Source organism: Hyaena hyaena, unplaced genomic scaffold, assembly GCF_003009895.1.
Source record: "Hyaena hyaena isolate Hyena2069 unplaced genomic scaffold, ASM300989v1 scaffold_0, whole genome shotgun sequence".
In the NCBI taxonomy this organism is placed as follows: Eukaryota; Metazoa; Chordata; class Mammalia; order Carnivora; family Hyaenidae; genus Hyaena; species Hyaena hyaena.
Window position 1 is genome coordinate 280906 of NW_024080632.1, and position 20253 is coordinate 301158.

A 20253-nucleotide genomic window follows, 5' to 3' on the forward strand; every position below is an offset into this window, starting at 1 on the left:
GGGTAAGAGAGAGAGAGAGAAGCAACGAGGAAGCCAGACTGGTAAAAAAACAATAGGAAATCCAAGACAGAGGCAGACAGCCAAGGACAGAGAGATGAAAGCTAACAGAGCCGACAGCGGGCAAGACAAAGAGACACAGAGACCGCGTCAAAGAGAGATATGGAAGGGAGGCCAGGCGACCTCTGACTCAGGGATGCGTGCGGCCCTCCTTGCCTGTCCCTTCCCACAGCTGTAACTACAGTGTTCCGGACGCCCTCACACCGGTATTGAGGTGTCACCCCGGCCCCAGCATGAGGGCCCAGCCTCACCGGGTCCCCATTTAAGCTGCATCCCCAGTGCTTATGGAGGCCCCTGGCACGTAGTGCATGCTCAGCAGACCCATGTGGGCAGGGACGGAGGAGAGGGAGGCATAAGCAAAGAGAGGAGCCCCTGGAAAGGGGGCGTCTCACAAAGCCCTGTAAGTGATTCCACTGGTCCACCATGTTTTGTGAAGGTTCAGCAGGGCTCAGTTATCTGTCCCCGAGTCACACAGCTGGGGAGTCACACACCGTCCAGTCCTTGAGCAGATGAGATACATTCACTTCCTTTAAGCATCCGTGCTTCAGTGCCTTCTCTCTCTTTCCCGATGCACTTTCTTCTGCACCGCCCACCGGTGTGGTGTGATGGCCGAAAGCCCCGCCTGTAGTCGGGAGAGTCCACACCCTCTGTTGTCTCATCTGTAAGATGGACACAGTGAACGTTTCCTCTCTCTCACACTGTTGAATGGCCGACAGTGACAAGGCAATTAGACCATGTAAAAAGGGGGCACGTGTGGGGCACAGTTAGTGCTCTTAACAGTAACTACTGATTTCATTACTCACAGCTCATCATTCTTCCTGGCAAACTCCTACGTATCCTTCAAAACCCCGTTCTGATATTGTCTTTACTTTCAAGCCTTACCAGGTGACATGTTTCCCTCTTGGAAGAACCAGCCGTCTCTTCAAATCTAGAGCCATGCCACCTCTTAGCACATAGGGATGTAGCTCACATACCTGTCTCTAAGCCTTACGGTACAAATCCCGAAGGTAAGGGGTGGGTATCATTTGACTGTTTTGTGCCTGGAACCCGGGTTAGGACCTGAAGCAGAGACAGTACGCGGTGGATGGATCGAGAACGGTGGGCAGGGGAGGTGTGCAGAGTGGACAGAAGGCAGGTGAGCTGGGGAAATGAGAAATGTGGGGGCCACTCTCGGCGGAGATTGTGAATGCCCCTCCCGCCTAGACCCTGAGCCTGTCTCCGCCCTCTCCCCCTCGCCAAGAAGCAAAACTCATCTCTGGAGAGTTTGATTCGTTAAGACATTTTTGGAGGAAATTCCTAGGCATAAAGAAAAGCAGTTTGTGTGTCAGCATGGGCATATCTGATAGAAAACTGTCATCTTTTTCCGTAAAGCTGTTGGAATTGCTATCTTTCAGGAAGGTTGCGAGAGGGTAGCAATAAGCCAAATTCTCTGGAAACCACATCACGTGTTCTGCTGATGGCCTCCACGCCGAGCCCCTTCCCCGCCCTGGGGGAAGCAGGTGTCCTCGGAGGGGGTCTTGGAGAAGCCGTCCTTCGTATGTGCCATTTGAACAGCAGACGGGGTGATTTTTTCTGTTTGTGAGAATCATTCACCATGATTTTTTTCCTTCAGATGAAATAGCAAGGACGTATTTACTGAGCCAGCCTAATATACAAGTTAGAGGATTTGCTAAATTATGATCATCCAAAGCAATTCTGACGTGCTGCCCGGCGCTTCTGAGTGCTAGGCCGGAGCACAGATGCGTACGCGTCGGTCCACTGGGGCAAGGTTATCTTCGATTCCCAGTGTTACATCGAAGTCAGCTGTCATGTCTTTGCCTACGTCTTGGAGCACACCAAGGGCTCCTTTCTTTATTTCAACTTTTTAATGTTTATTTTTGAGAATGAGGGAGATAGATTGTGATCAGGAAGGGGGAGAGAGAGGGAGACACAGAATCGGAAGCGGGCGGGGCGCCTGGATGGCTTAGTCGGTTAAGCGTCCGACTTTCGCTTAGGTCATGATCTCACGGTTCGTGGGTTCAGGCCCCGCGTCGGGCTCTGTGCTGACTGCCAGCTCAGAGCCTGGAGCCTATTTCAGAGTCTGTGTCTCCCTCTTTCTCTGACCCTCCCCTGATCACGCTGTCTCTCTCTCTCTCTCTCCAAGAAAAAAAAAAAAGAATCGGAAGCAGGCTCCAGGCTTCGAGCAGTCAGCACAGAGCCTGATGCAGAGCTCGAACCCATGAACTGTGAGATCATGACTTGAGCTGAAGTCTGCCACTTAACCAACTGAGCCACCCAGGGGCCCCAGGGGCCCCATTTCTTAAGGCTACAGGAAGCAGGGCTCACACTAAACAGTCTGGTGATGATCTTGCTAGAAGAACACAAAAGAAGCATGGCAGCCCTTGCCTTCATCCAGAGAAAATCTTCTTCATCCTCTAAAACATACCTCAGTAGTTTGGGGAAAACCATTTGATTTCCTTTTATTTCCCCCAAAGAACTCTCAAGTTGCCAAGCAATCATTTTCGGGTCCTCTTCGTAATGAGAAGTATAGTCACCAGCCTATTATCCTATGGAAAGTTCCCGCCAGGGGAAGTGAGGCGGAGCCCCATCTGGAGGGGAGTTCCAGCAGCCATTTTGGCACCATGAGGCAACAAGTATGGGGAAACGATCTAAAGAATCTCAAAAACTCTGATCCAGATATCACAGAGCCCTGGAGCCAAAACAGAAGCTTCCAGACCTCTTGCCCTGGAGAAAAATGAGCCCCTATTCTATTTTGTTTTGCTCTATTGAGTTACCATGACTCAGCTATTCTGTTGCTCACAGACAAAAGCATATCTAACAGCCATCCCTCCCAATAGCTCAGGGGAAGCCCGAGGCAGGAAAAAATAAACACAAAAGACCAATGGGACCTTAGCTGTCTGTGAAAGGCAGGGAAAAAGTAGGGAAGGGGGGAGGCGGCAAGAAAACTGACCAGAGCAGCTCATTCTTGGTGCTCTCTGGATCCGTGGGAAAGGAGGGAACACGTTTACTGTGCAGAGCGAGAAGACCTCACACGATGCAAACACCGAACTGTACAGCCTCTGCATCGGGAGTTAACATGGCCCTTCACGCACTTAGATTAAGCCTCTATGTCTCCCCCAGATCCAAATGCACTCTGGAGAGCAGAAAGCCACAGCCGCAGGGCGCTATTGTTTTATGGGTTATTCTAAACCTTCCCTGTTCACAGCTGCACGGCCTCTTATCTTGTGTGGATCCGCATCCCTTCTGCACCCCCCCACCAGAACTTCCCCCGGGCGCCCCAGATTTTAAAGAAACGCACAGGAAGTGATACTTGGCAAGTTATCACTTGATGCGACCTCCATGGTCAGCTTGAATGTAATTCATAAAGCAGTTCTTTGCTCGCGAGCTCTCCTCTCTCTCCTCTCTCTCAGCCGCTAGCATCGCTGCTGCTTAATTCTTCAAAGGACTGCGCTAATTGCTTTCTTCCCTCCTTTTTTGTAAAAGTTAAAAGAGATAGTTTCCACAACAAAGGCGCACTTTCCTCCTCATCTTCCAGCGGTGCAGGAACCCGCAGGTACGTGTTTTAATGGCTTCGTCACCTTCGACCAAAATGCTGCCACCTTTGCTTTTGTAAGTGACAAATCCCGCTGTCTGGGTGGCTGAAGATGAAATACATTGATGACGAGGAGAAGGTGTGTGTTTGGAGTGGGGTCACACGAGGAACCCCGAAGCCTGAGACTCGGGCCGTCCTCTCCCCTTGGGGGGCCTCCCTGCACAGCGTCCCCCGTGGGATTCGGGGTTCGCCTCCGAGACCCTGAGCTGCTCCTCCCGCGCACATGCGCTCACACCATGGGGGCCGTGGGAGCAGGTGGGCTCGGCCTCGGGTCTGAAGGAGGCACAGAGAGCCCCCCCCCACCTGCCATCACACCTTGTACTATATCTGTGTCTCTTCCAACTATTACCAGCTTGATACATTCCTTTAAACCAGCCCAGCCCTACGCTCAAGCCTCGCGTTAGCAATAGGCTTTGCCAAGTACTGTCCATGGGCCAGCGTTGCCTTACTTCCTCCTAATGCATTTTACTTATAGCAGCACACATACAAGCTGCACGCGTGTACACACACACACACACACTCAAGCACATACACGCACGCCCTCACCTGTGCTATTAAAACCCGTCGGTGATAACCGTGTCGCGCCTGGACAAACACGCATCTTACCGAAATGACTCCGTCTAATCAGAAGGGCCCCGAGGAGGGAAGGGGCTCGTCCGGAGTCATTTAGCAAACGCCGTAAGTGTCAGAACTAGAACCCAGGACCGCCGATGCCCGACCCACTCCTCTCGTCTGCAGATCAATATTGCCTGGCTTGGCAGCCAAGGCCGCACCAGGTGGGGGACGGCGGCCGCGTGGGGGAGGCGCACGGGGAAGAGCAGCCTTCCTGTTACCCCTGTGGACGCCATTCCTGGTCTTTCTTTTCTGAACACTTTTCATGACCCAACATACCACGTATATTTACTCACGTCTTGTATCTCTGCCCCGGAAGACGCTAAGTCCCATGAGAACAGAGATTTTTTTTTTTTTTTAATTTTAAGTTTATTTGTTTATATGAGGGTGGTGGGAGGGGCAGAGAGAGAGCGAGAGAGAGAGGATCCCAAACAGGCTCTCTGCTGCTAGCACGGAACCCGACCTGGGGCTCGATCTCACGAACCATGAGATCTTGACCTGAACCAAAATCAAGGGTCAGCTGCTCAACAGACTGAGCCACCCAGGTGCCCAGAGAACAGAGATTTTAATGTTTTGATCATTACGAAATCATCAGCGCCTAGAATCATGCCTGCCATATACAGGAGGCTCTCAGTAACTATTTCTCGAATGCATTAATGAGACATAATAGAATTGCTAACCAGGCGGCCTTTACGCACATATCATTTCTAAAAAGCTCAAAGTGATGATAATATGTGTCCCACTTACCAATCGAATACATAAATATCACAAATCAATCAGCACAAAAATTTCTCCCTTACAAGCGATGAAAGAAGGGCAAATAAAAACAATGTGACATTTTCTCTGTCAAATTAGCAAGTATGTTTTAAAACCCAATCGACAGTGCCCAGTGTCAGAATGGGTCAACATTTCTCACGCTGTTAATGGGAAAGCAATCTGACAACATCTCTGCAAAACATGGTGGCAATAGGTAGCAGCAACCTTAAAAATAGTTGTTAAAAATATAAATATTATATTATATATAAATATATATTATATTAATCATTTCATTTTAAGAAACAATCTGAAGAAATAACAAAAGAACTGGGCAAAGACATATAAGAAAACATTTCCTATAACATTGCTTATAATATAAAAAAAAATTGGGGGCACCTGGGTGGCTCAGTCTGTTAAATATCCCACACTTGATTTTGGCTCAGGTCATGATCTCGCGGTTTGTGGGTTCGAGCCCCACGTCGGGCTCTGTGCTGACAGCTCGGAGCCTGGGGCTGCTTCAGATTCTGTGTCTCCCTCCCTCTCTGCCCCTCCCTTGCTCATTCTCTGTCCCTCTTTCTCTCAAAAATAAATTTAAAAAAAATGAAAAAATTGAAAAAAAAGTAGGATGTCTGAGAAAATACAGTGAGTGGCACCAGGACCTTTCTCCCCTTTTGTGGCCGGACACCTGGTGCCTGACAAATGTCGTAGAAGCCCCGACCTCCTGAGGGTTCCTATCTTTTGAGAGCAAAAGGGAAAGAGAAGAGGCACAAACGCTGGAGGGGAGTGAAGTCATTCTCCCGGCCCCGATTCTAGTGCGATTTCCTCGCCACGTGTATTTGTCAGATGTCTACCCTGTGCCAAGCATGACTGTAAAGAACTTTATTGACGTACACATGCTATAAAACAGAATGCATGTACTTAAAACAGAATACTTTCTAAGTTTTGACCTATGTATTAGTCTGGGAAACCCAGACCGAAAGCAGAACGATTCTCATCCCTCCCCAACCCCCCACCCCAGGCCCCCAACCCAATCTGCACACAAGCACTGGTCTGACTTCTGACGCTGTAGATTTGCTGCCTAGATGTACTGTGATTTGCTATGAACAGAACCAGCCGTGTTCTGTGTGGTTTCTGTCATTGGGCGCAATTATTTTCGGATCCATCAATGTTGAAACATGTTATCAGTAATCAGGTTCCTTTGACTGCTTGGTGCTATTTCCTTCTATGGACACATGGCCGTCCATTCATCTGCTGATGGACATTCGTCCCCTTCCAGGCCTGGGTTAGTGCAAATGAGACATCCACTGACGTTCAGGAGCCAGGCTAGTGAAAACTGCTGGATACCACGAAGTAGAAAGCCTGGGTCACGGGGAAGGGATAGGTTTAACTTTTATTTTAAGTCAACTGTTTTATAAAGCGGCCAGCCGGGGGCACCTGGGTGGCTCGGTTGGTTAAGCGCCCGACTCTTGATTTCGGCTCAGGTCATGATCTCATGGTTCATGAGTTCTAGCCTCACATGGGGATCTGTGCTGACAAGGCAAATCCTGCTTGGAATGTCCCTCCCTCTCTCTCTGCCTCTGCCCCACTCATGCTCGCTCTCTCTCTCTCTCTCAAAAACAAATCAATAAACTTCAAAAAACTAAAGTGGCCACCATTTTACTCCCCACTAGAAGAAAGTCTGGTTTCTCCACATCCTCTCCTACACTTGAAAAGGTGATTTTTTTTTCTTAAATTATATCCATTCTGATGAGTGTGTAACGGTATCTCCCTGCAGCTTTAATTTCCACTGTTGACCATGATTGTTCACGCCTCCCCCCGCCATCCGTCCATTTTCCTACATTAGCCGTTTGCCATCAGAGCCGCAAACGACGTTCTTCCAGCTGGAACTCACGTCGAAGCGACAGAGCCATCAGCCGCCGCCTGGGAGGAGAGAGCTGAACGTATTGGCAGTAAAATGAGAATAAGCCTTCTGGAGAAAATGCAAGTGGCTGCCGTCCAAACGAGGCATAATTGTTCCTCCTGCGAGGTGACCGAGCTCAGCCACCGACAACGAGGTATGTGTCCTGTGTGTGAGGTCGACTGCCCACGGCACTAAACACAGTGAAGACCTCCTCACAGAGGTCACCTCCTTCCTGCTGGGAGGCGAGTGTGAGGCAGGAAGAGCCAGGACCCTGGCGACAGGGGCGACCCGGCCGCTCAGTCCCTGGCTGGCTGAGTGACGCCCGCAAATCCCCTCCCAACTCCGGGAAGAGCGAGATAATGACCCAGGACCCAGAGGCTACAATTGCTTAGATGGTGTCCATCCCGATCAGATACAGTCTGTGAACTGCAGCCGCTAGAGACGGCGGGGGCTGGGGTGGAGGGGCGTTGGGAGGTCAGGGAGGCACGCGGTCCCGGCTGCCGCGCAGGGACCACTGCGCAGCGGGATCGCGGCCGCCGTACGACCTCTGCTGACTCGCTCTCTGACCTTGGCAAGCCGTTTAAACTCCGAGCCTCAGTGTCCGGGTCGCAGACGGGACCACAGCGGCGCCTGCTCACCAGGAGCCATCACCAGGGGGCCCGGGGGGCATGGGCGCGTCTGCAGGGGGCGGTGGCGGCTGGGACTCCGTTAGTTTTTCCCAGAGGATGATGTGGGTCCACTTCAGCCAGATCTTCCTTTTCTTCCCCCTCGGATAAGCCAAAAACCTCGACTTTAAGGAAAATTCCTAAACGCAAATCTTTAAAATTAAGTACAAAAAATGTAAAACTATTGGGGGGCCCAACATACCACGTCTGTCCAGCCTACAGATTGCAATTACACGTTTTCAGGAACGAGGCACACGCGCGGCTTTAATCCCCTAGTGTGACCTCGGCTGCGGCCCCGTAACTAACTATCCCGCGTTGAGTAAATGCAGGCCTCCACTCCCCCTTTATGCTCCCAGCAAAATCACCTCCGCTGGGCAGCTGGGGAAACAGGCTCAGAGAGGTTCGGAGATTTGGCCCAGGTCACACAGCCGGGCAGCGGTAACGCAGGGATTTGAACCCAGCTCTGCCCACACCAGGAACACTGTGCACACTATGCGCCGCCCGTCTCCTCCCGCCCGGCCTCTTGAGCATCCACCTCCTCAAACCGCCCTTCTGGGGGCAGATCATGATCAAATGCACACTGGACACGATCAAACGCACACTGGACCGGATGTCTCCATTCAGGACCGAACAGCCGGGTTTTCAGACATCACCCCAGGCAGCAGGGTCTGCTGCTTCCCTCGTCCACCCTCTGCTTGCCGTGCGTGCTTGGAAGCAGCCAGAGACGAAGCGGCTGTGGGCTCGAGGCAGCTCATTCTGGCTGCGCTCCTGCTTGAGCATCATTAAGTAGAAGTTGCTGTCTCTGCTACAGATGGGGCCGTTTTGGTTTGGGTACATCGATGTGCTATGTTTAGAAATCGCATTCAATTTAAACGTTGCAGCCTGGCTCAAAATATTCCCGGTGCTGTCAGCTTACGGTTTTCTGTCCTCATCAGTATTCTTGCCCCAGGTAGGCACCGACCATGTCAGGGTTTGCTCGTCCCACGGGGGGTCCTCAGCACTCTGAGAATCGAGGACTTTGTACCGTCTCCTTCGGTCTCCATCTCTCCATAAGCGGACTTGGACTCAGGGTTATGGACCGAACCAGATGGAGAGACTACACTGATTGGCCTACATGAGACTTGGATGCCCAATCACGGGGGGCCGCTGAGGGGCAGGGTATGTGCCCCAGGACATTTAGAAGGCCGCTGGCCAACAATTAAGCACGTGGGCTCATCACCGATGCAGCAAGAGGCAGTGGAGGTAACGCCGACCTGGATCCGGAGACACTTGGGTTCAAATCACATTTCAGCCAACGTGCAGTTTGGCAAAGTACATTTTTGGCGTTGACTTTGTTGATCTACTTTCGCGTCAAAGAACTTATGCTACTGTCACGTTGTCCCTTCTCGGGATTTATTTTTTCAATTTCAAACCATTTACTAAGCAATAGATGCAGGTGAGAAAGGAAATAACCAAAGAGCACGGAAGAGGGTGTCCAGAAGCAAATCCGCCTCACCGTAGCCATTCTCCATCCCCCAAGCCGTGCGTTAGTCCCGAGAACGCTCGCTGTTGTCATTCTTGGGCGAGGTGGGTCTGCTGGGAGTACGTCGTATGTATTTCCTGTCTGCACCTCACCGTCTGCCGCACTCCGGCATCACCTGTGACAGAGGCCTCCACCGGCTGTGTGGGACCCTGTCTGGGGCACCGGGTGCTTCCCTCCTTGGCAAGTCAGCGGGACAGCAGCCGGGACGAAGCTGGTATCTCACGAGCAGGCAGCCTCACCTGCCCAGACGCAGCCCGGCTCCTGCCAAGGCGAGCCTGGTTTTACAGAGCTGCATCTGAAACGGGAGATTCGAACAGCCCGCAAGGGAGCCCCAGATGGGAACTCTTATTGGATGTAAAATGGCAGGGAGGCTGTCTGGCTCTCCCAGAAAATGAGACGCTGTTCTGTCCCATTAGGTTTCCTGCGGCCTGGGCAGCTCATTGCTGTGCGCACTAACCAGCTCCATCTGCAAGCCGTCCTCCCCCGGAGAGGGATGGGACCTCGTCATCCCCGTCCACGAATGGGCTGCCTCCTCGGCCGAAGGTGAGCATCTTCCAGAGGCAGAGATCGTTCTGGGGAGGACCAGGAAAGGCAGCCAAGTGGGCGGAGGTCTTTCAAAGCTTTCCTGCTCCCTGTCTGCTCCCAGGTAAAAACCTGGCAGCTTCTTTCACCTAATCTTGAACAGGTTACTTCCCTCAAGGGTATTAGTGTTGTAAGCGTGCTCCTTAATTGTGGGTAAGACGCACGACGGATTGCATTTACCAAAAATGCCTGCAACGATGCCGTCTACGTTATCTCACTGTGACTCGGGGCTCTCGCCATCCTGCAGCGAAGGGCACGTCTCCTGCCCGTGATCTCGGGCAGATGTGTGGCCGTGGTAGAAGTTACACTCTGTGACCTTTGAGGCCTCCTCACAAAAGGCCCGATCCATCTTTCAAAGGAGGAAAGGTTTGGAGTTCATCAATGTTAGTTTGGATCCTTCCTCTCCTGTTAAAAACGTGAAAATAAATTTGGCACATTTTTTCAAAAACGGCATGCCGCATGCTGGTGTGCTTTTATAGCACATCGTCGCCATTCATTCGGTGATCCATTTATAGCCACGCTGTTGGGTTAGGACTGAAGAAATGACAGTCTTCCGAGATGAAAAATGCAAGATTTAGGATCTTAGGGTTTGAGGTGTTTTTTTTTCTTTTTTGTTTTCAACTGCCTATGTTGCCTGACTTTTCTAGAATAAGCATCTTTTAAAATAAAAACTGAAGTCGTAACCAAAACACGACGGGGCGTTGGCAGACGGAGGCGGGCAAACATTTTGCCTACAAGCTGCCACCTACCCGTCACTGCCCACGCCTCAAAGGAGCTCTCGAAAGGAGATTTTGGGGCGCCTGGGAAGCTCAGCCCGTTGAGCAACCAACTTTGGCTCAGGCCGTGATCTCATGGTTCGTGAGTTCGAGCCCCGCGTTGGGCTCTGTGCTGGATCTCCCTTCCTCTCTGACCCTCTCCTGCTCACGCTCTCTTTCTCTCTCTCTCTCAAAACTAAATAAAAATATTTTTAAAAAATGTCATCTTGAGAGGAGGTAAAATAAAAGCCATTAAAAGCACTACAATCAGGACCATCCTGTGCAGGAAGGGCTGTAGCCCTGTGTCCCAGGCAGCCACGGGCACGGTGACCGCTGGACGACACGCCTAGAACTGGTCAGTGCTCATGTCTTGCTTCTGCTAAACTTTTGAACTCTCTCCCTTCTCCTCTCTCCTCTGTGTTTTATTTTAAAGCATACAGACCTAGGGGCGCCTGGGTGGCTCAGTCGGTTAAGCGTCCACCTTTGGCTCAGGTCATGATCTCACAGTTCATGGGTTCGAGCCCCGCGTCGGGCTCTGTGCTGACAGCTCAGAGCCTGGAGCTGCTTCAGATTCTGTGTGTGTGTGTCTCTCTCTCTGAGCCTCCCCTGCTCACGCTGTCTCTCTCTCTCTCTCTCTCCTCTCTCAGAAATAAATAAAAACCTTAAAAAAAATAAAGCATACAGACCTAAAATGATTTGTATTATGAATTTTTATTTGCTTACTATAGGATAAGCTTTTTATTATTTTTTATATTATTTTGTTTATATTTGATAATTATATTTCTATTTTATAGTTCTATTATTTTATAGGATTTATTATTATATATTGTCCTCTTCAATGTACTCCCATGAGATGTTTCTGGTGGAAATTAGTTTACCCATTTATAGATAAAAACATTAAGTTCACATAATCCTAAGACACGCTTCCGGGTCCCACTGGTAATAAATGGAGAACTGGGATTTGAACTCAGGGAGTCTGAACGTATTAGTATAATGGCTCCAAGGGCATGAATGAATTACAACATGAACACTGAGCTCCATGGGTCAGCTGTGTGCACCAGCACGGAAGCAGAGGTAGCGCGAGCATTTTCAAGCAGGCATCTTGGACTCCGAGGTCATGAAGGTGGAAGATTCTGGAAAGAGTTTTCCCTTAGTGGACTTGGTAGTCAGGACTTCCCGTCGTGGTGAATTGCTGGGCCTCCTATCCACAGTGACGGGCTTATTTCTTCAAACAGCAGGTCACCGTCTGAGAATGCAGCACCTGACATCACGGCCCGTGAGGAGGTATGAACCAGGAGCTCAGCCCTTCCCAACCTGTCTCCCTCGTCCCTCACCACTAACAGTACAGAACAAGGGCAGTCACCCAGCCTGTGGCACATGTGGCCTCAGTAGGTGCTTTTGAAGTGGATCACAAATATTAGAGATCGTGGCAGAAACTTTAAGAACTTGTCATGTCCTGTTTGCCCCAGAAACACCCAGAATTCTGTTCCCAGCTGACGAACAGCCATTTTTCTTAAGGGCTTGTTTATCTGGGTCTACGTTTTTCACTTCACCTTAAGAAACTGCACATCTGTGAAGGTCATCCTGAAAAGATGCGGGTCAATGGAACCAAATACCTTTTGAGTTGATTTTCCCTCTTCTTGTACATTAAGCTGGCTCCAGTCTGCTCCCTGGGATCAATCATTTTGTATTTCTTTGTTTCTGAGTGTGTCCGAGGAAATGACTTTGCATCTAAATCCCGTCATCGGGCCACCGTGGCAGGTGCTGTCACAATGCTCGTTGGCATTCCTGGCTATGGGGGGGGGGGCGCAGATGTGGGCAGGGGGCTGGCGTGGGGCATGCTGGCAGTGAGGCCCCCACTCTCCTGGGACCCCATGTCCTCAGTGCTTACAGAGGGCGCTGCTCACTCTAGCTTATGCCAAAGCATGAAGGCCAACTTGCCCCAGGTTTATTCTGGAAACCAACAGCCATACTAGACCCTCGTGGGGTGACAGGCTCAAACAAATACCTATACATTTACTTTGGGATCAAGACCTACAAAAGCTTATGAGGCAAGAGTTAATCAAAGATAACTTTTGAAGATAGAAGAACCTGTTTCTTGTTCTAATAAATAGGAACTAATCATACCACCTAGTGTAAATCTTTATTGTTCTTGATCACCATGAAAAGGTATTAAAACTGATGAGTCTGAATTTCTGCGATATGCAGTATACAGTAGTCAGTATACTCAGTAACTAACTCTGACCAGTATTTGCTGGGGGATTAAATGTGATTTGTAGAGAAAATGGATGGATGGATGGATGGATGGATGAATGGATGGATGAATGGATGGATGGATGGATGGACAGATGGATGTGTGGGTGGTTGGATGTGTGGGTGATTGGATGGATAGATGGATGGTTGGATGGATGTGTGGGTGTGTGGATGGATGGATGGATGGGTTGGGGGGTGAATGGATGGATGGGTTGGGGGGTGGATGGATGGATGGATGGATGGACGGACTAACCAATGGTCTGATCTTTTCACGTGAAAGATGGGAACCCAGGCCTAGAGACTGAATCTGACTTGCCAAAGGCCACACGTCTTTCTCACAGATGTACTTTCCAGCTCTCTATTTGGACATGTCCTTTCTGTGTCTTAGTCTGTTCTGGTTATTATAAAAAAAAAACAACACTACAGACTGGGCTGCTTGAACAGCAGAAATGTACTCACAGTTCTGGAGGCGGCAGTCCAAGATCAAGGTGCTGACAGGTAGCAGGTCTTGGTGAGACCACTTCCTGGCTTGAAGAGGGCTGCCTTCTTCCCAAGTTCTGACGTGGGGGTGGGGGGAGACAGAGAGAGACTGAGAAAGCACACACGCTGGTGTCTCTTCTTATAATTCTGTCAGATGGGGCTCTGCCCTAACGTTGGGGTTAGGATTTAAACCTATGGATTTGGGGACAGGGGAACACAATTCAGTCCATAGTGACTTGATTCCATTAAAAAAAAAAAAAAAAAACCACAAGCAAAATCACAGACTAAGTCATCTCAGTCCTTCCTCTCCTCAGAGAGCAGTCAGAGGCAGTCAGTATTTGGGGACAAGGAGTCCCTTCCTCCTGTGAAGACCACCCTGTGCCCTGTCCCAGTAAATGCTCCCCCAGTAGCTGAGCAAATGATATCGCTCCGTCCCTACAGACTTAACATGCCTCCAGCAAGTCTCTGACCTCGAGGGTCCCATCCCCTGCAGGTCCCTGAATGGAGTGCTTCACACTCAAAACAGTGAACAGACCCCAGCCAAGTCTAAAGCCAGACAGGTAGGCGCCAATCGCCTCTGCCTCCAGCTCAAGCCCTGGCCCGTGTCGCAAGGGGGGAGATGGGTTTGGAAAGAGGGATTCACACACTGGCTGCCAACACCAGACGTGTCTCAGGCGCCCTCTGAGAGCCGGGAAGCGGTATTTGGAGGATGCGGCAAAGAACAGGCTAACACAAGTTTAAAGGGGAGCCTTTGGAGCGGATGTTGGAGACAGAAGGATGAGCTGCCATCACTCTCTCTGAATTGGCAGATCACCCGTCTGACAAATGTGCTGAAGGAAATTGCAGGGGTGTGGGGAGGGAGCGGGCTGCTGTCCTAAACCATGGGCTCCAAACTCCCCAAAACCGGGAGCCGCTGGATGATTCTTCTGCCTTCCTTGTAACTTTGTGTTGCTCCATTTCTCTTTCAGACGTGGATCACAGAGAGAGATTTCTCTTTCCTTTTGGACGCTTTAATGTGGTGTGTTTGTGGTATTGGGCTGTTTCTCCTTGGGTGGGCTCGGGAGAAGCTGCCCCTCCACTCTCTAGGTAGCATGGATCCTTCTCAACTCTTCCCAAGGATCGGACCCAGTCTCCACCAGCACAAATGTCCTAGCCTGACTCCCCATTCAACATAAATCCACGAGAGCGAGTTACCATCATATTCACTGTGAATGGAAGCAAATAAAAAATCCAGGGTGCCCTGATGATCATGCTGGAATTTTCACCCAATGTTCAGAAGCTGACCAACACTAACTTAAGCTGAGAAAATTTAAGGCCCCCAAATAAATTTTGTCTCAGTGAAAGAAATAATAAATTCAGGTCCTAGTAGAAAAATATATGGGTTTTATTGAGAAACATAAATCAGGTGAACTAGAGAGTTACTTATTTTAGCAAAATAATTTTTCAGAATTCTCTCGCAGAAGGTAAGAGATTGGATTGGGTGAGATAGAGACAATGCACCCCATAAATCAGAATAATTGCATTATTTCACTATCTCGGTGGCTCAGTTTTCCCAAAAAATTTTTTAAAAATTGGAACATCATTTATTACATTTAAAACATTTTATAATACAGACAGCCACCTGTAAATGATAGCTATATACATATGTTTATGTTCTACAGAACTCTCTCTATATAGTTCCATATAATTGCTAATGTATATATAATTCTATATATTTATTAATGCGGAAATGTTGGGGTTGAGAGATGATGGCCAAGAAAGATTTCTTGAGATATCTTTGGGGCAAAAAGGTGGTTTTATTAATGGGGAAAGGGCCCATGGCAGGGGTTGTGAGACGGTGGTTGATTATATACTTCCAAGCTGGGAGGGGATTACGGACACCACAGGTATCCAGGACCCTGAGGGGGCTGGCTCTTGTTAGGGAAAGGTCAGTTATCACTGTTCAGTAAATCCTCAGCCATGAGACCCTTCAGATGTATATCAGGGACCATTCGCTTGGAGGATGATTGCTAACATTTATTTTGGGGTGTAGACGGAAAGGAGATTTCCAGAGGAATTTTTATATGATAAAGTAGACTCATGGGATCCTGGAGGTTGGGAGAATGGTAAGGGAAGATTGCCTTTTGCCCTTAGCAAAGTGTCATCATTGAGGAAGCCGAGCTCCTAGATCATTCTGCCGGTTTTAAGGACTTGTCAATGGGCCGTAGTAGTAGGGAAATTGACTTTTTCCTTTTTCCTTTGTTTCTTACATCATTTAACATAGATAGATAGATAGATAAGACAAATATGCATAATACATCATTTATATTTATATTATATTTATATATAATATGGATATGTATATAATTCTAAAAAGCTGGTTGTCAATTCACGGTTGACTCCAAACTCAATGGGCAATAAGGGGGTCAGGCCGTCAGGCAGTAAATTAGCATCTGCTGGCTGCAGAGGGTTTTGGATAGACCAGGTGGGAAATTGGAGTTAAAGTCATGGTTTCTTGAGTCCCATTGTAAGTGGGCAGGCCTTGTCTTCTGAAATATACCCAGTCCTCCACATAAGACAAGCTCCCATCCACCAGCAACTATAAATTTGGCTGAAGAAGATTAAATTTTATTACATTCCATACAGATCATTTCCAAGTCCTAAAACGGTGCATGTAATTAGATTGACTTCTCAGATTCCTCTCTATCAACAGGGCCAGTGTGAAAAAAAATCGCGCTATAAACAGCAGAGGCACCTAGGAGGGAGAGCTCTCCACTCGCTTCGAGGCCTGCATTAGCAAGCTATCAATTTTTGCAATTACTTTCAAATACGATTCCTCTTTTTTTGCTTTTTAAAAATAGACTCATATTATCATATTTCTCCACTCCACTTTTATTACTCACCTTCTCAAACCCTAACTCAAATGCATTGTGGTTGAATTAGAAGGTAGGCAGATAGATGGCACTTTTCCATACCAAAACTCAAACATAGAGCCAAGCCACCTCGCAGTTACGCTATACTCAAGATTTATGAAGGCGCTATTGAGTAAACTTTAATTAATGATGCAAACACCATCATGCTCTGGGGACATTTAACTCCAACCATCTGCTTGGCACAGACACACACAAAAATTAATTTTTTCTCATCATCGCAAGGAATGGGATAGGGAGAATTAAGATATTTTTTCAGACTTTCTTGGTCCAACAGCTCTTGAAAGAAATATGCATTTTGGTGATTGGAAGTTATTAAAATAAAGGAACTAACATATTAGTTGCTAAGTATGGATCAAACATTGTGCTGGGCATTGGGCACACTTACCTCATTTAATGAGCTTCTCCCCTGTATCTGTTGGTCAGGGGTGTGGCCATCTTGCTGGAGGCCCTATGCACCCCATCTCTCTCTAATTATAGCATCGTGATGGATTGCATCATTAGCCTCCACACTTATACCTGCTGTCATGGGAAGACGCCATTCGTCCCATCAAAGGCCCTTTTGACTTGGAATTCAACCATGAGCCTTGCTTCGGCCAAAAGAAAGAGACATAAGTGCTGGTGACCCACATCTGAGCCTCAGATTTCTTAGTAGACCCACACTCATTTCTATCTTATGTTGCCTCATGAAAAAAAGAAAGGAAAGAAAGAAAACTGTGGGTGTTCTCACTCTGCTGGGCTCCTGAAAGCCTCTGCCACTGCCTGGAGAAGCGTGTGATTATGCAGCCCGTTGGTGCCGGGGACAAGGACAGACGTGTGGAGGAGAGCATTTCCAGCAGGAGCTCAGCCACTCACACATGTTGGAGGGAAGTTAAATGAGCAATTTGAATACATCTTTTTTTGGAGGTTTGAAACAATCGCAAAGTCATACAACAGATATAAGTATAGCTCAAGAAATCAGGGATGCCCGCCTGGGTAGCTCAGTGGGTTAAGCGTTAGACTCTTGGTTTTGGCTTGGGTCACAATCTCACGATTTCATGGGTTCAGGCCCCATATCGGGTTCTGCGCTGCAGTCCGCTTGGAATTCTCTCTCTCCTTCTCTCTCTGTCCCTCCCCCACTCATGCTGCCTCTGTCTCTCTCAATTTAAATAATTAACTTTAAAAAAGGAAGTTATTTTTCCCCTCAACTAAATGAGAGCAAATTGCCAATCTGATGCCTCATCCCTTTCAATTACCTAAGTGTGTATTTCCTCCACCAAGAACAAAATCAACAAAGCCTCAAAACAGCCATCAACATCAGGAAGTTCCACATCTACACATCACTGATCTTTAAAAAGTCAAACTTCATTCACGTACTTTCAAATGTCACAATCATGTCCTCACAGCAAAGGATCCCATCCTGCATTAGGGGCTGATGAGGGGAGCGTTCTGAGCCTTCTCCTTCTACGGGGATTGCCACGCTGCAGAAGGTAAGCGCCCAGACGCTGACGGTGGCCTCCAAACACGCTGCCACAGAGCAGCAGAGCAGGAAACAAATTACTCATTGACCTTCTCTCCAGCGTCTGTGACACGGCCGGGTTCCCGCTCAGGTGCTCTCCTTACTGTGTATCCGTCCACGTGCCGCTGACACCAGGCACAGCCCTTGAGCATCTGGATCCAAAGACACAATAAGGCGCTAGAAACAAAGGCCACAAGGCACCAGCTGCAGAACAGCTTCTACCTGGAATCCCGGAGCACCTGGAAAAACCGTTCTGTTCTCTTTTGGTCAAGGAGTCTGAATTCTGCTGCCTGGGGTTTTATCAAATAGCCCTTCGCTATCCATCCCTACTGTGCCTACTCGCAGTAAATTGGTCTAATGGTTTATTATTGCCAGTATAAACTCTAGCCCAGCTACTTGCTAGCTCTCAGCCTGTGTAACTTCGTCTTTCAGTGCCTCAGCTTATTCATCCATAAAATGGGTACTGGAAAGCCTGAATGGCCCCCATGAAGCCCTTAGCACAGTGCCCAATCCACTACAAATGTTCCATGATGTCTCATATAGATGGAACAGCAGAAGGGTTCTATATAATGACTAGCATTATTATTGCTCGCGTCCCTCGGGTTGCGTAACGAAGCCAGAAGCCCACAAAGCTCCCATGCAAACAGAGCAGGAAAGAAGAGGGAAGCCCAGGTGCCAAGTCTTTTGATATTTACTGTAAATTAAAAATGATCCAATCAGACATTTCTGGGGGAAAAAAAAGGCTGAACCTGAACTTTAATTATCTACAAAGACAGTCTCCTGTGACCTACACATCCCTTGCTGCTGGAGGGAATTTTCTGATTAACTCCGTTTTCCATTAAAACACAAGTATTAATCCGCCTAGGGAACATGAACCTAGTCACTTAATACTCGTGAAGCACACAACAGACACAAATTCGTGTGAATGTGTTAGATAATACTCCCCTCAGCTACTCCGTAAAAACATTACTTTCTAAAAGTTAAATTAATTAGGCTTATTTCATTTTTTGTTGCCTTCTAATAGGTCATTTATAAGAAAATAAACTCAGGCTTCAGAAGACAGTGTATTTCATGGATTGAAGTAAGAAAAACAAAAGGCTTCCAAATGAGAATCCAGGACCAGGCAAAATTCAGCAAATGATTATTAAATTAAACCCAGAAACTTAGTATTGTTTTTAATTGCTTTTGATTTTGATTAATCACCCTCTTTAGGACACAGATTAGTGATTCACATACCAAGGCTTCCAAAACTCTCATTAAACACCGCTTCAATCCATCACCTGGCTGTTCTTTTTCCATTTTCAATGATGATTTATCAACCCCTGAGCGGAATTCAAGATTCTAGGTGATTCCTAACATCCCCCTTCGCGTGGAATAGAGGAAGTTCATTATCTCACAAAGGCTGCATCTCTCCTGCCTGCGTCTGCTACGGTTTTCGCTTAATCTGAGCTCAGCAGAGACCAAGAAGGTGGCAGGCCGCCCTGGGGTCACAGTATGGTGCTCCAGGTCCTGTCATGCAATAACGTAATACCCTCCATCTACAGAGTGCTTAGCCATCGGAAGGACTTTCCATATGGTGCTATTAAAAAAAAAAAAAAAAAAGGTGGAAGCAAGGGTGCCTGAGTGCCTCAGTTGGTTAAGCATCCAGCTTCAGCTCAGATCATGATCTGAACCCAGGATCGTGGGTCCGAGCCCCGCGTCGGGCTCTGTGCTGACAGCTCAGAGCCTGGAGCCGGTTTCAGATTCTGTGTCTCCCTCTCTCTCTGACCCTCCGCTGCTCACGCTCTCTTTCTCTCTCTCTTGATCTCTCTCTCAGAATAATAATAAAAAAAAAAAAAGGTGGAAGCTGGCTTGTCCATGAGATGGCAGTCTAAAAGAGTGATCCAAATTCCTTTTCAGCTCATTCTGCAGCTGAGGGCATGCTGAGAAGAGCTAAAGATTCTCTGCATTATTGACCCAACCCATGGCCAGTCCGTAAAGCTCAACCGTAGCCACATGCTGCAGGCACAACAGCCTGGGAGAAGGTTGCTTTGTTTAATCAGCCAGTACTCACTGAGAACCAACTGGATGCCAGGCACTTGCCTGGACACAAGCACTTCCTAGAGGAAAACGAGGTCCCTATGAGCACGCAGCTTATTTTTTTAAAAGTGAAACAGACCGTTAATCAAATAAATAGACAACATGCAAGATGGTAATAAATGCAAAGAAGCCACATAAAGAAGGAAGGAGGGATAAAGAGTGAAGACGAGGGTTGTTATTATAAATAGGGTGATCACAGAACGCTTTACTGAAAAGGTGCCAGTGGAGGTGACAACTGATGTGCATGATGACAATGACATTGGTGATGACCACAGGTGTCCTCTGTTGGGGCTGTGTTCACCACTTGGCACGCTGCATCTGAATCATAAAACCCTGCAGAGTAGATTCTGTTATGGACTCCTATTTTAAGGGGTCCACAAAGTTGAGATGCCTTTTTCAAGGTCAACCCATAGTAACTGTCTTGCCACTGAAGCATTTTTTTTTTTAAATCATGGACCTGCTGGCACTTGGTACAGAGTGATGACAACCAGAAGCCGTGCCTAGTTCTAGCTGACTGCTTAGGAGTGCACAGAGTTGAAATGGGCATAGTCACTGGTGGATGTTTGTCTAGATACTAGGAAGACCCCTCATCA

The 20253-nt window shown here is 48.1% G+C and overlaps 1 protein-coding gene across 1 annotated transcript in view; it reads left to right on the forward strand.

Annotated features, from left to right (window-relative positions):
• Window positions 1-20253, forward strand: part of LOC120219849 (basic proline-rich protein-like) — a 36518-nt gene that overhangs the window by 2351 nt on the left and 13914 nt on the right. Inside the window, exon 3 of the mRNA XM_039216766.1 lies at window positions 9521-9647. Within this exon, the coding sequence (XP_039072697.1) occupies window positions 9521-9647 (127 nt within the window). The remainder of the gene's footprint in view (window positions 1-9520; window positions 9648-20253) is intronic.